At 39.6% G+C, this 13365-nt stretch overlaps 1 protein-coding gene and 1 pseudogene across 1 annotated transcript in view; both read right to left on the reverse strand.

Moving 5' to 3' along the window:
* Positions 1-13365, reverse strand: part of CDH2 (cadherin 2) — a 303149-nt gene that overhangs the window by 55375 nt on the left and 234409 nt on the right. The window contains exons 4-5 of the mRNA XM_056521772.1: positions 5599-5742; positions 4183-4338 (exon numbers count right to left, since the gene is read on the reverse strand). Of these exons, the coding sequence (XP_056377747.1) occupies positions 4183-4338; positions 5599-5742 (300 nt within the window). The remainder of the gene's footprint in view (positions 1-4182; positions 4339-5598; positions 5743-13365) is intronic.
* On the reverse strand, positions 3410-3542 carry LOC130274705 (U2 spliceosomal RNA; annotated as a pseudogene).

The raw sequence follows: 13365 nt of genomic DNA on the forward strand, positions 1-13365 counted from the left end.
CAAGAGGGTGATATGAGAAATTGGCAGGAAAGTAGAAACACGTATGCAATATATAATACACTGTCTGTGAAGACTGACTGCTCTCATAGATCTAATGGAACCATGGTCGATGTCACAGCTTCATTTTTCACACTTGGTGCTCAAGAATATAATCGATACTAGATCCAGTGTAAATCTAAACTAAATGACATATGATTGGAAGCAATGTAGGAAAGTGGGTAATGTGAACTCTGCATTAGTGTAGCCTTTCTGACACTAGACAATTCCCTTTTAAACGGCTTGGTTAAATAACAATTGTTTTCTAGAGGACAGAGTTCTAGGGAAACCAAATTGCAAGCTGCTGCTTTTTGCTATTTGGTATACTAGTACAGATTTTGTGATATGTTCTGACAAAACAGCACACTTATAAAAGGGACTTGTGATCAATTGTGTATGGCTGCACACCAGCTTTTGGCTGCAACACAGGTTCAAAACTTGCAATGTGGCGCTGCCCGAATCATAGCTTATAAAAGTGAGTCTGGTTGTCTTGCCACTCAGAAGTTGCAGTGACCATGACCAGAAATCCAACCAGGATTTCTGGCAGCTGTTAGGTCAGGACAAGCTATGTGCCGCAAAACAATTACATTCAATATTATTAGCTGTGCTATTAATCATTGGCCATGAAACATGCTCACCCACGTGCATAACAAGTTCAAATGTGTGACACATAATGTGCACAAGTCTCAAAGAAGTAGCACACCAACTGGTCGGCATCCCTGGAGTTGCAGGGAGGTGTATATATGTAAAAAGTAAACACAAAGTGACATTAAGAATAAATAAGCAGACAGGTGCTGTAATGTCTGTTTATTTGTTTTTTGTATTTTTCTGTTTAGGTGTGTATTCACACACTAGTTTGTTCTGAGCAGTTTGCTACTCTACCTGGATAGGGAATAGTTAATGCTCTGAACGAATGAAAACTCAGGTGGAGTTATTTAACCAGAGTTCTTCTGCATTCTGGTGCTCGTTATTGAGTGCAATACTATGATGTCTGTTAGTTTAACGGGTTGCCGACGAAGGACAAAAGCCGGCTCGTCCTGAGACAGCAAGCGGTGTATGACGTGGGCTCCCGACTCGAGCCCGCGTCATACCACGCGGCCCCCAGCTGATTCCTATAGCTGAGGGCCGGCGTTAATAGGGGGCTATTAACCCTTTAGATCACCGCTGTCAAAGGTGACAGCGGCATCCAAAGGGACATTTAAATGCTCCCTGGTGGTCCAGTGGATTGCCCACCGCAGTGTGATAGACTGCTGAGGTAGCCTGAGGGCTTACCTCTCTTGCTGCGGCGGCTCCTGTGCTCTGAATGATAAAGCCTGGCAGTGCCAGGCTTTATCAATCGAGCGCAGAGCACACAGATCAGTGTGGTTTTATGAAACCACATTGAACTGTATGAGTAATCTAATGATCCCTCCTAAAAGTCCCCTAAGGGGACTAAAAGTGTAAAAATAAAAAGTAAAAAAAAAGTTTAAAAACACACACATTAACCCCTTCCTTCTTAAAAGTTTAAATCACCCCCATTTTCCCAAATTCCATATAAAAAATATGTAACCATAATAAAAATAAACATATGTGGCATCGCCGCGTGCGTAAATGGCCGAACTATAAAAATATATTGTTAATTAAACTGCACAGTCAATAGCATCCGCGTAAAAAAATTCCAACGTCCAAAACAGCGTATTTTTGGTCGCTTTTTAGATCATGAAAAAATTAATAAAAAGCGATCAAAAATTCAGATCAATACAAAAATGGTACCTCTAAAAACTTCAGATCACGGATTAAAAAAATGAGCCCTCATACTGCCCCGTACACATAAAAATAGAAAAGTTATAGGGGTCAGAAGATGACAATTTAATGACAAATGTAAATTTTCGTGCATGTAGTTATGCTTTTTTTTCCAGAAGTAAGACAAAAGCAAACCTATATAAGTAGGGTATCATTTTAATTGCATGGACCTACAGAATAAAGATAAGGTGTCATTTTTACCGAAAAATGTACTGCATAGAAACGGAAGCCCCCCAAACTTACAAAATTGTGTTTTTCTTCAATTTTGTCGCACAATGATTTTTTTTTTTTGGATTCGCCGTATATTTTTTGGTAAAATGACTGATGTCATTACAAAGTAGAATTGGTGGCACAAAAAAGAAAGGGTTATGATTTTTAAAATAAGGAGGAAAAAACGAAAGTGCAAAAACGGAAAAACCCTGTGTTCTCAAGAGGTTAATGCCACTATGTCTATTTGTGCAATATTCTTACTATGTCTGCTTGAGCATTTACCTTGCATTTATCTTGTCATTTTTTTTAGGGTTTTTCGCCATGGTTATATAGCATGCTCCTTGTATTTTAGTCTGTGTTACATTAGTCGGTTTTAGGATTATGTTTGTTCATCCTGCTCTGTCTGTGTTCACACTGTGTCTGAGTCTTGCTTGTACCCTGTATTCTGTATGTTATATTCCTGTTTGGTATTCTGGAGTCAATTCAAGATCATCCGGTTCTAGTCTAGTGTTTCATGTATTATATTTCCGTTTCCTACTGGGTCAGCATTTTGTCCACATGGTGCAGTGTATCCGCTGGCCAGTAGACTATTTGGCTTTATTATTAATGGCTACTCCTATAGTGGAGTGGGGAGTCCAGTTTGTATGTTCTGTGTCCCAGTGTGAACAATGTCCTATATTAATATCCTGGTCGGTTGATCTGATCTTTGTCCTTGTACCTGTTTGTGAACAGAGTTCTATGTTACCTGTTCAGTTTAGTGTTTTGGCTCTCAGTTCTTCTGTTTATCCCCTTCATCTCCTGGATTCTGCTGTATACTCATATCATGCCTAGTCTTGTTCATTTTATCAGGTCTGCCATTTATCTGTTATCCGGTTTATGAACTGTTTGTTTATTCACTATATTCTGCTCTGTTTGTCAGTTTATATTTTGCCCTGTTAGTATGTGCATTCTGTCTGGTATATCTGGTTGTCTAGCAGTTTTCTGTCTCTGTTCTGGTCTGTGACCGGCTATGTATATTATGTGTTTTAATGACATTGCACTTTAGCGCAAGAAGGGACCGGCGCCCAGTTGTCGATCCATCGTTTAGGATGGATGGGCAAGTAGGCAGGGAGAGGTGTTTTAGGGTCCGTTTAGGGCTCACTCTCCCTGTCCCCCCAGTTGGTCATGACAAGTGCTTTATAATACACAATGGACATCTGGCCGGATCTATAAAAAATTTTCAGAGTGACCTGCAGTCAGTAGGCCAGGAAGCTATAGGTGTGTGCTTGGAAGGGTGAAAGTGAAGAGTGTGCAAAGTGCTGTCACTCAGTGGGATCCTACCCCCAGTGAGTTCAGGCACCCCGTGGGTCACTTCTGCACATCACTGTCAGTCATGTTGACCTCGGGGTAACTGCTGTTATGGGAAGATTCCACTCTGTGTGTATAACAGCATCCTTTCTGTCTCATCATCCAGGCCACACCACTGATAAGAACAGATACTACACCTGATTTTAGCCTAAAGGCAGAAAAGTCATCAGGCCTGAGTTACTGTGGATCCCTAGCATTAATCTTGTACTAAACAGCCATATACAAGCAGAGATTTCTGTGCTGTACGAACGTGCTCTTAAAAGGGTAATCCAACCAAAATCATTTTTCAGACATGTCATATATGGTAGATTTAAGATTAAAGTTTCCCTATTTCCAGAAAATCAATGGCACTTAGCTCCCAACATTGTATTGGAGATTTCCACTGACAGATCCTACTGTAATTGTCTGTCATATTTATATAACCGTTCAGACAAATGATTGGATTTCCCCTTTAAATAAGTATTGGAAACAGCTGCAGATAACTAGGGCACGACAGAATTTTTTTTTTCTATTAGTTAATTCTTTTGACGTAGAATATGCAATAATAAGGCATTTACTTTTAGATGGCACATCCTTTTTAATGTCTCATAATACCTTTCATTCTACTGTGTATATCTGTATGCTAGTACTCAAAAATCCAAACTAAGCAGAGGAAACGGCAAAGACTGATGTCTAGCTAAGGATGTATGAGATGGCTGTGAGCAACACACAAACATATAAACACATATATACATATCCTGTAAATCTAAACCTAGGTCCATCTTATATCAATGATACTACATCTCACATATTTAGGGGGATACTTACATGAAAAGTTGCAATCTGTTCCCGATCCAAAGGCTTTGTTACAGAGAGTTGTCCAGAAATGGGACTGATAATAAACATGCCAATGGGTGGTTGATCGGCTCCTGGACCCGTCACACTGTATCTCAGGGAAAGGCTTTTATCACGATCAGACCTAATCTATAGAGCATAAAGAGTTAAATTGGTGAGAATATTCAGATAAAAGAAAAGACAAAAAATAAGGAGCAATTTAAATTTTTTACATCCACAGCGCACCAGAAGTGAAGATTGTGGTTTGTAATGTTCCTTCACTTAGGTTGGGTAGGGAAGGGAGCTGCTATAAAAAACCACAAGCCCTCCGGGCACTGTTATGGTGTTTCATTGCAGCTCCTGTCTGCAAGACATCATGGTAAGTCTCAGGATAAATGAATCTTTTTTTTAATAGTTTCTACTGCTGTAGTTATATATGGATTTCATAGCTAGAGTAGCATCTTCCCTAGTTCCTTGAATGCAGCTAGCCAAGTAACCAATGGATAGCTTCATTCTGGTTTCCAGGACTATCTTGATGAACGTGTAGATACAGCAACTGTTATTGTGTTTCTGTTATTTTTACCCATGACAAAAACAACTTGTACGTTGTATAATAGTAGAGAATACAATTGTACATGTGCATTCCTACATGTCCCTGAATGTATATTCCTGGCAACCAGGATTAAAGCCTTTAGTTTATTACAAAGAGGAGCAGAATAGGAAAGAAAATTCAATAGTAAAGTTATCAAAAATCAAGGAAGTGGGCTATGATCTCACATTAGTTTTCAGGGAACAAATATTACTGTATAAAACAATATGGGGTGATTGGGGTTCATGGTAAGATTTGTAATATAGTCTCCCACGCTTAAAGAAAGAAACTGACTGCAGTATATATATATATATATATATATATATACACATGTGTATATATATATATATATATATATATATATATATATATATACTTTTCCACAGTATCAAGTAATGCTTGCTTTCTTATTTATTTTATATTGCAGTTGCCTAGGAAATAAAAGAATAGAAGCACCACACAGAACACTTTTATGTAATTTACTATACAGTATCTGCATGCAGTTTTTACTGAATCCATTATAATGGAATACTGATTATCCAGGGTTAATAATACTGACACGATTGTCACATTCCTTTACAATAATTAATAGAGAACGATCATTTTTTTCTCTATTCTTCTTCCCCTATTATTACATCCATGACACCGCCTCCCACAAAGTACCCATAGAGTGTCATTAGCTATTATTAGACCAGCTAAGAAATTGGTAAGGTCTATGCGGATATTTAAGTGTTATGGGAATTTGCTATACGCTATGATTGCGTGTTGTTGGTGGTTACTGGGGAAAAGCTGAAAATAAAGCTCTTCATTTTAATACTTACTCGGACTAATTCCTGTGGAAACGATCCCCTCGAGTTCTCCGGTACGTTAATTGGTGGAATAACCCAGTCTCTTTTCTGTCTTTTTAGAAAGCCATTGTGCTTACGTTGTGGAGGAAAAGTAATTTCTTTGACTTCAAAAGAATCCTGCAAAACAGAATGAAGAAATCTAAGTTAATATTTCGCCTAATTGGAAAGGGCATGATGAAAACATAAGGGTGAAAATATGAATTTTTTAAGGGAACTATAAACCAGAGTTTAAATGTACTTGAAAATCACCAGTTAAAAGCTTAATCCAATTTATATTTACGCTGAATGGATGGATCAGAGAAAGAAGAGAACGCTCCAGCTTGTTCCATATAAGGGCCATTATTGATTTTCTGATAACGTCTGTGTGCATAGTGATTCCATTTTCTAAATAAATGGTCTCTAGTTTAGTCTCTGTTCAGTGCTCTCTTCACTGTTTGATACATGCATGTAATAGAACTTGGGTTCATAAAAGATGTTCATTGTGCCATAAAACATCTGCTTAGAAGGGATGTGCATCATTGTAATCCTACTTCTGGTACATTAGGTCGCGCAGTGCAGATAACTGTGCCGTGTTGTTCATCTACCTCACTGATGTCTGATTCAGAAGGTAGTCAGACTCCTGCAGTCAGGATAGATCGGGCAGTACTGCTTTATATAAATAGTTGCTCTCCACTGTATTCCCATACATTTAAATTTAAATAGGAATCCTGTATAAGTGACGGACATTACTATACAGAAAAAAAACAAAAAAAAAACAAACAAGTACGTATATAGCTGTAAGAGATGTCCCAATACTGATATTGGTACCAGGACCGACACTACCAACCGGTAGGTTCACTCTACATGCTGTCCGAGCCGCCCACTCTCTAATTCGCTGGTTTGCTACAAGACACATGTCCTGGATCCCCTGGCCAGCGAGCGCTCCCGATGTAGCCACAGCTTCAGATTGCGGTCTGCATTAAGAATGGTGCCTGACCTTTGCCTTGGCGGAGTCTAAGTGACGTCACTTCACCTGCACCAGAGCAGTGGATGAAGGATGCAGGAGGTGTCCCAGTGCTCAGACTCTGACCATTCACCATGTTATCTCCTATCCTATGGATTAGCAGGTAAGCTCCCTGTCCCACCCCCCACATACTAAAATAACACATACCTGTCACTCAGCTTTCCCAGATCTGTAGAGACTATATGTCAGGAGACTGGGAAAACTGGGTGAAAGGCAGTACACAGTGCCCTGTAGGGAGTTAGGGAGATTTTATTATATAAAAAGCCCTTACTGAAAACATCCCCTTTTTCTCATTAAAAAAAAACAAACAAAAAAACTCATGTCACATGACATTTTAAAAAAGTATAGGTAATTGGTATCGACAAGTACTTAAAGGGGTTTTCCAGGGAAAAACTTTTTTTTTTTTTTTTTTTTAATATCAACTGGCACCAAACAGTTAAACAGATTTGTAAATTACTTCTATTAAAAAATCTCAATCCTTCCAATAATTATCAGCTGCTGAAGTTGAGCTGTTCTTTTCTGTCTGGCAACAGTGCTCTCTGCTGACATCTCTGCTTGTCTCGGGAACTGCAGAGAGTAGAAGAGGTTTGCTATGGGGATTTGCTTTTATTCTAGACAGTTCCTGAGACAAGTGTCACAGAGTATTTACATTTGATCACTAAGTGATCACTAAGACCCTAAATTTACCACCCATCAAATGATATCTAAAATATAACTTTTATTCCTTGCCATAAACATTAAAATTTAAAGTGGATTTGTCTCCGGTAGAAATTATAATCAATGCATGATATTACATGCTGTTGTATATATGTCTGCATTGCTGTGGCTGCAGCCCACAAGCAACATTACTGGGACTCCACTCTATATTAAAAACTGTCACACACTACCCCCCCCTTTTTTATTTTTTTTATTTTTTTTATTTATTTACATTTGATCACTAAGTGATCACTAAGACCCTAAATTTACCACCCATCAAATGATATCTAAAATATAACTTTTATTCCTTGCCATAAACATTAAAATTTAAAGTGGATTTGTCTCCGGTAGAAATTATAATCAATGCATGATATTACATGCTATTGTATATATGTCTGCATTGCTGTGGCTGCAGCCCACAAGCAACATTACTGGGACTCCACTCTATATTAAAAACTGTCACACACTACCCCCCCCGACGTTTCACCACACCTGTGGCTTTATCAAGGGCTATGGGGTCAATGGCGTGTGTTTGGGCTCCGTTTGGGGTTTTATAACCTCCTATTTAGTGATGTCATCAAGGGAAATGATCTCACAAGCAATTAGACCCATATCATTGGTATTTTCTATGATTGACTTCTGAGGGAGCCAATCCCCTCTTCTCACAACATAGTATCCAGTCATTCGATTCATTATGACATCATGATGGGCATTCATAGTCTCCAATCACTGCTTCAACCTTATCCTTACCTTTCTTATTGGCCAATCTACCAACTGCGTCTCTGCGCTAAAGCTTCCTGCGCGAACTGATAGTATTTCCAGTGCTTTTCTTGCTTATTGCGCAGGCGTCCCTGTTTTGTTTACATACCTCTTGATTGGCTCCTTGATGGTGATGTATATGCGCTAACAGCAGCTGCGCGTACTGTTAGTATGTTATTCAGTTCTACAGCGCTTCTCTATTTCCAATGCGCAAGCGCCGCGTCTTTGTTTATCTTTGCTCTCATTGGTCGGCCATATTATGACATATATGCGCAGGAAAAGCTGCGCGTCCTATTAGAGTATGAATCCCAGCTCTATCCATACTTTTATAAGGGATTTCAGTACTAAGCTGCATAGTGTAAGTTTCATTGTCTACTATAATTGTAGCCATCCTACAAGCAGGCTAGACCGCCTGTTAATATTATATAAACATTGATCTTAAATAAATAAAGATCTTAAATAAATTATTAACGCAGGTAAGTATGATAATATTAAAAATACGTTTTAATTTTTTAATGATTTTTTAATGATATGAGGCTATCTTCTTCTTTATGTTATTACTTGATTGACTGATGTTTTTATAGGAAGTTACCATACTTCCTCTTGTTTATACATGCTTGTCTGAAAATATTAGTGAGATTCTCTTCCACATGTTATTCTTCTTGGACATCACTATTGGGGCTCACTATTGGCATTATTAATTCATAACTGATTCTAAATTACTGCAGGCATTTGATCTAATTACAAAAATGCAGAGAAGGTAAAACCTTCATTCAAACCACTGGGGCTTTTTGTTTTTAAACGGTTTATCCACCGTGCTTCTTCACGTAACAATTGATTATTCAAATTTCCACGTCTTGGTCCTAATTTGTAGTGTTTTACTCCCCAAAATCTTAGATTTAAAGGGTTCACAGAATGAAATTCTCTCATATGCCTTGAAATTGGTGTATCAGCCCAAGTGTTGATAGTGCTGATATGCTTGGATATGCGTCTGCGTAGCTCTTGCACCGTTTTGCCCACATATAATTTGGGACATGGACATTGGGCCACATAAACCACTCCCATTGTCCGACAATTTATAAAGTCTTTGATTACATAAATTTCATTATCGGCCGGATTGACAAATTGTTTTGTTCTAGGCATATAACGGCAAAAAGTGCAAGATCCACATGAATAGGATCCCTTAATTGATGACTGCAACCATGATGTGCCTGACATTTCCCGATAGAAGCTCTTCACCAGTTGTTCTTGAATATTACATCCTCTCCGGTAAGTTATCGACGGACTCACATTAATTACTTCCCTCAGTTCTGGGTCTGATGTTAATAACGGCCAGAATTTCCTCAAAATTCCTGTCACTTGCTGGTTATTCTGATCATAGGTGCCAATGCACCTTATGATTTTATCTCCAGTATTTTTCGGTTTGTCCTGTAAAAGGGTTTCTCTTGGAGTTGCCCTGGCCCTGGCATATGCTCTATGTAAGACTTTTTTCGGATATCCTCTTGATATAAATCTACGATACAAGAGATCACATTCCTCCTGGAAATCTTGACTATCAGTACAATTTCTCTTGGCCCTTAAGTACTGGCCAATAGGTATGCCTCTTTTTAATGGTTGAGGATGGTAACTTTGCCAGTTTAAAAAGTTATTTGTTGAAGTTGGTTTCCGAAATATTTTAGTGTTAATGTGACCTGATAGATCAAAAGAAATAGTCAAATCTAAAAAATTAAGATGTGTCTTGTGAATTTCTGAAGTGAAGTGCATTCCAATGTGATTTGTGTTAAGAGTTTGAACAAAAGATTTAAATTGATGTTCAGTGCCATCCCAAAAAATTAAGATATCGTCAATAAAACGTCCCCAAAACAAAATATGTGAAGTGAAAGGAATATTTGTGTCTGAAAAGACAATGTGATCTTCCCACCACCCAAGAAATAAATTAGAATAATTTGGTGCACAAGGTGTACCCATAGCTGTGCCCTTTACTTGAAAATAATATTTCTGATCAAATAAAAAGAAATTGTGAGTAAGTGTAAAGTGCAGAAGTGATAGAACAAATTGATTATGTGCAATAAACTGTGTTCCCTTAGTTTTCAAGAAGTATTCCACGGCAGTTAAGCCCAGATTATGATCAATGTTAGTGTATAAGGACTCCACGTCCAAACTGGCAATGTATGTTCCAGGAGGAAATGAAATCTCCTGCAGTTTAAGGACGGCATCCTTTGTATCCCGTATATAGGAAGGAAGTGTACTCACATGTGGGAGTAAAAACTCATCCACATAAGAACTGATATTTTGCGTCAGGTTGTCACAACCTGACACAATTGGTCTGCCAGGGACAGGGCGACTCGATTTATGCAACTTCGGTAGTGCATAAAAAGTGGCAATCGTGGGTGTTGGATTAAAGAGGAATTTATATTCATCTTCAGTAATCAACTGGTCTTCCTTGGCTTTACATAGTAATATTTTTAATTCATCCAGAAACTTGGGAAGGGGATTTGCATCTAGTTTTTTGTAAGTATTTGTGTCATTAAGTAGTCGCATCACCATTTCTTTATAGTAATCAGCATCCATCAATACAAGATTTCCACCTTTATCAGATGGCTTACAAATCAAACTTTCATTTTCTTCAATCTCTTTCAGTGCTTGCTTCTCTTCTCTACTCAGGTTAGATCTGACTCTGTAGTTGTATGGTTTAAGTTTAGACAGCTCGTCTGACAGGGGGGGGGTAGTGTGTGACAGTTTTTAATATAGAGTGGAGTCCCAGTAATGTTGCTTGTGGGCTGCAGCCACAGCAATGCAGACATATATACAACAGCATGTAATATCATGCATTGATTATAATTTCTACCGGAGACAAATCCACTTTAAATTTTAATGTTTATGGCAAGGAATAAAAGTTATATTTTAGATATCATTTGATGGGTGGTAAATTTAGGGTCTTAGTGATCACTTAGTGATCAAATGTAAATAAATTGAGGATAATAACCCTCCACCCATAGGTCCGGTATTTTGAAGTGTCACAGAGAGCACTTAGACAGAAAAGAACAACTCAACTTCAGCAGCTCATAAGTACTGAAAGGATAAAATATTTTTAATAGAAGTAATTTAAAAATCTGTTTAACTTTCTGGAGCCAGTTGATATATAAAAAAGCTTTTTCCTGGATAACCCCTTTAAAAAAGTATCGGTACTCGTATGGTATCAGGACATCATTATCTGTTATTCTAGTAGAAGATAACTAAATAACTAAATAACAAAAAAAAAAAAAAAATCACTTTCTTGGAATACTTTACTGTACTGCCAATCTGAACACACTGGAATTTTTATTTTAGCCACCAATTTTGCCTGGCAATTGTTTCTAGCAAAGAATACCTGACAAGCTGTCATCTCCTAACATGGGTTTAGTAACATATTTCAAAGTATTTTACTGTACAGCGAATACAAGATAGATCTGAATGTTTAAATCCAGAACATTTCAAAGTTCACCAAATATCTGTTGGGGTATTTCAACATAGGAAAGGAGTATAATATACTTAGAAATTGGCATATAATATGTGTCAATATATAAAAACATTCTGAATTATATATAACATGATATGAAGGCATCCTTTATATAAGATAGGGACAAGGACTAGTTATCAGTATTCAGAATATTGGGCAGACTAGATGGGCCAAATGGTTCTTATCTCCCGACACATTCTATGTTTCTATGGTCGGTACTAGAGCCTCTTTTATTTGAGTTTATTTGTCCTTAAATGGTCACTCTCATAAAATTTTTTTTTGCTGTTGCACTCCTTAAAGTAAATAAAAAATATTTCTAATATACTTTGTTTACAAAAAATGAAGTTTTCTATGTCATAGTTGTGCTTAAAAAACCTCGAGAGCACATTTTCTCCATCTTATACACAGACTTTGGACCAAAGCCCAAACACAGGAAATGCAGCCTGGAGAGCTGAGGGGGGGGGTTGTGGCGCTCCAACCAACAGCATATGGCAGTTAAGTGTGAGAGGAGCTATGATTGGATGAGGCTGGACACCCCCCCCCTCAGCACTCAAGACTGCACTTCCTGTGTTTGGGCTTCGGTCCAAAGTCTATGTATAAGATGGGGAAAATATGCTCTTGAGCTTTTTTAACCCCTTAAGGACACATGACGTTCTCATACGTCTCCATTTCCGAGTCCTTAAGGACACATGACGTATGAGAACGTCATGTGTTTTACCGGCCCCCCGCAACCATCTGGAGCGGAGCCGGTCCCCGATGCCTGCTGAAATCGTTCAGCAGGCATCGGGGCATATCGCCCAGGGGGGTCATTATGACCCCCCATGTCGGCGATGGCCGCAGATCGCTGGACAATTCAGTCCAGCGATCTGCGGCGGATTCCGGGTCAATCGGGTCTCCAGTGACCCGGAATTATTGGCTGATCGGGGCCGTCAGAGACGGCCCCGAACAGCCAGAGCCAGCAGGGGTGAGGTGGCACTGGTGCCACCTCACGATCGCCCTGATTCGTCGTCCGGATTACCGGCCGACCAATCAGGGCGCCTGCTGCGGGTGTCACTCCCGCAACCTGCTCCGCCCCTCTTCCGGAGGAAGTGAGCGGGTGCGGGACGTGCAACCCGGGTGCTGGGGACCCCGATCCCCGGCGCCCCTGTTGGGATCGGGGCCCCAGGAGCAGCGGCGGCGGCGGAGACGACGAGGGACTGACCTGGTGCAGCGAGGATCGTTGGAGGTGAGTGACAGCCTCCTGCTGTTGCTTAGCAACAGCTCCCAGCATGCAAAAAGGGCATGCTGGGAGCTGTAGTTATGCAACAGCAGGAGGCAGACCACCACAACTCCCAGCATGCCCTTATGGGCATGCTGGGACTTGTAGTTTTGCAACAGCTGGAGGCACATTCTTTCTATGGAAAAGTGTACCTTCAGCTGTTGTGTAACTACAACTCCCAGCTTGCACAATCAGCTAAAGTGCATGCTGGGAGTTGTAGTGGTGCATCTGGTGGTTGCATAACTACAACTCCCAGCATGCCCGTTGGCTGTCGGTGACTGCTGAGAGTTGTAGTTTTGCAACAGCTGAAGGCACACTGAGTTAAGTAGCAAACCAGTGTGTCTCCAGCTGTTGCATAACTACAATCCCCAGCATCCCCAGCCAAAGTAGTATGCCTCCAGCTGTTGCATAACTACAACACCCAGCATGCCCTTCCGCTGTCCGTACATGCTGGGGGTTGTAGCTTTTGCAACAGCTGAAGGCACACTGGTTGCAAAACACTGAGTTTGTTACCAAACTCGGTGT

The sequence above is a fragment of the Hyla sarda genome, chromosome 5 (genome assembly GCF_029499605.1).
Source record: "Hyla sarda isolate aHylSar1 chromosome 5, aHylSar1.hap1, whole genome shotgun sequence".
Classification (NCBI taxonomy): Eukaryota; Metazoa; Chordata; class Amphibia; order Anura; family Hylidae; genus Hyla; species Hyla sarda.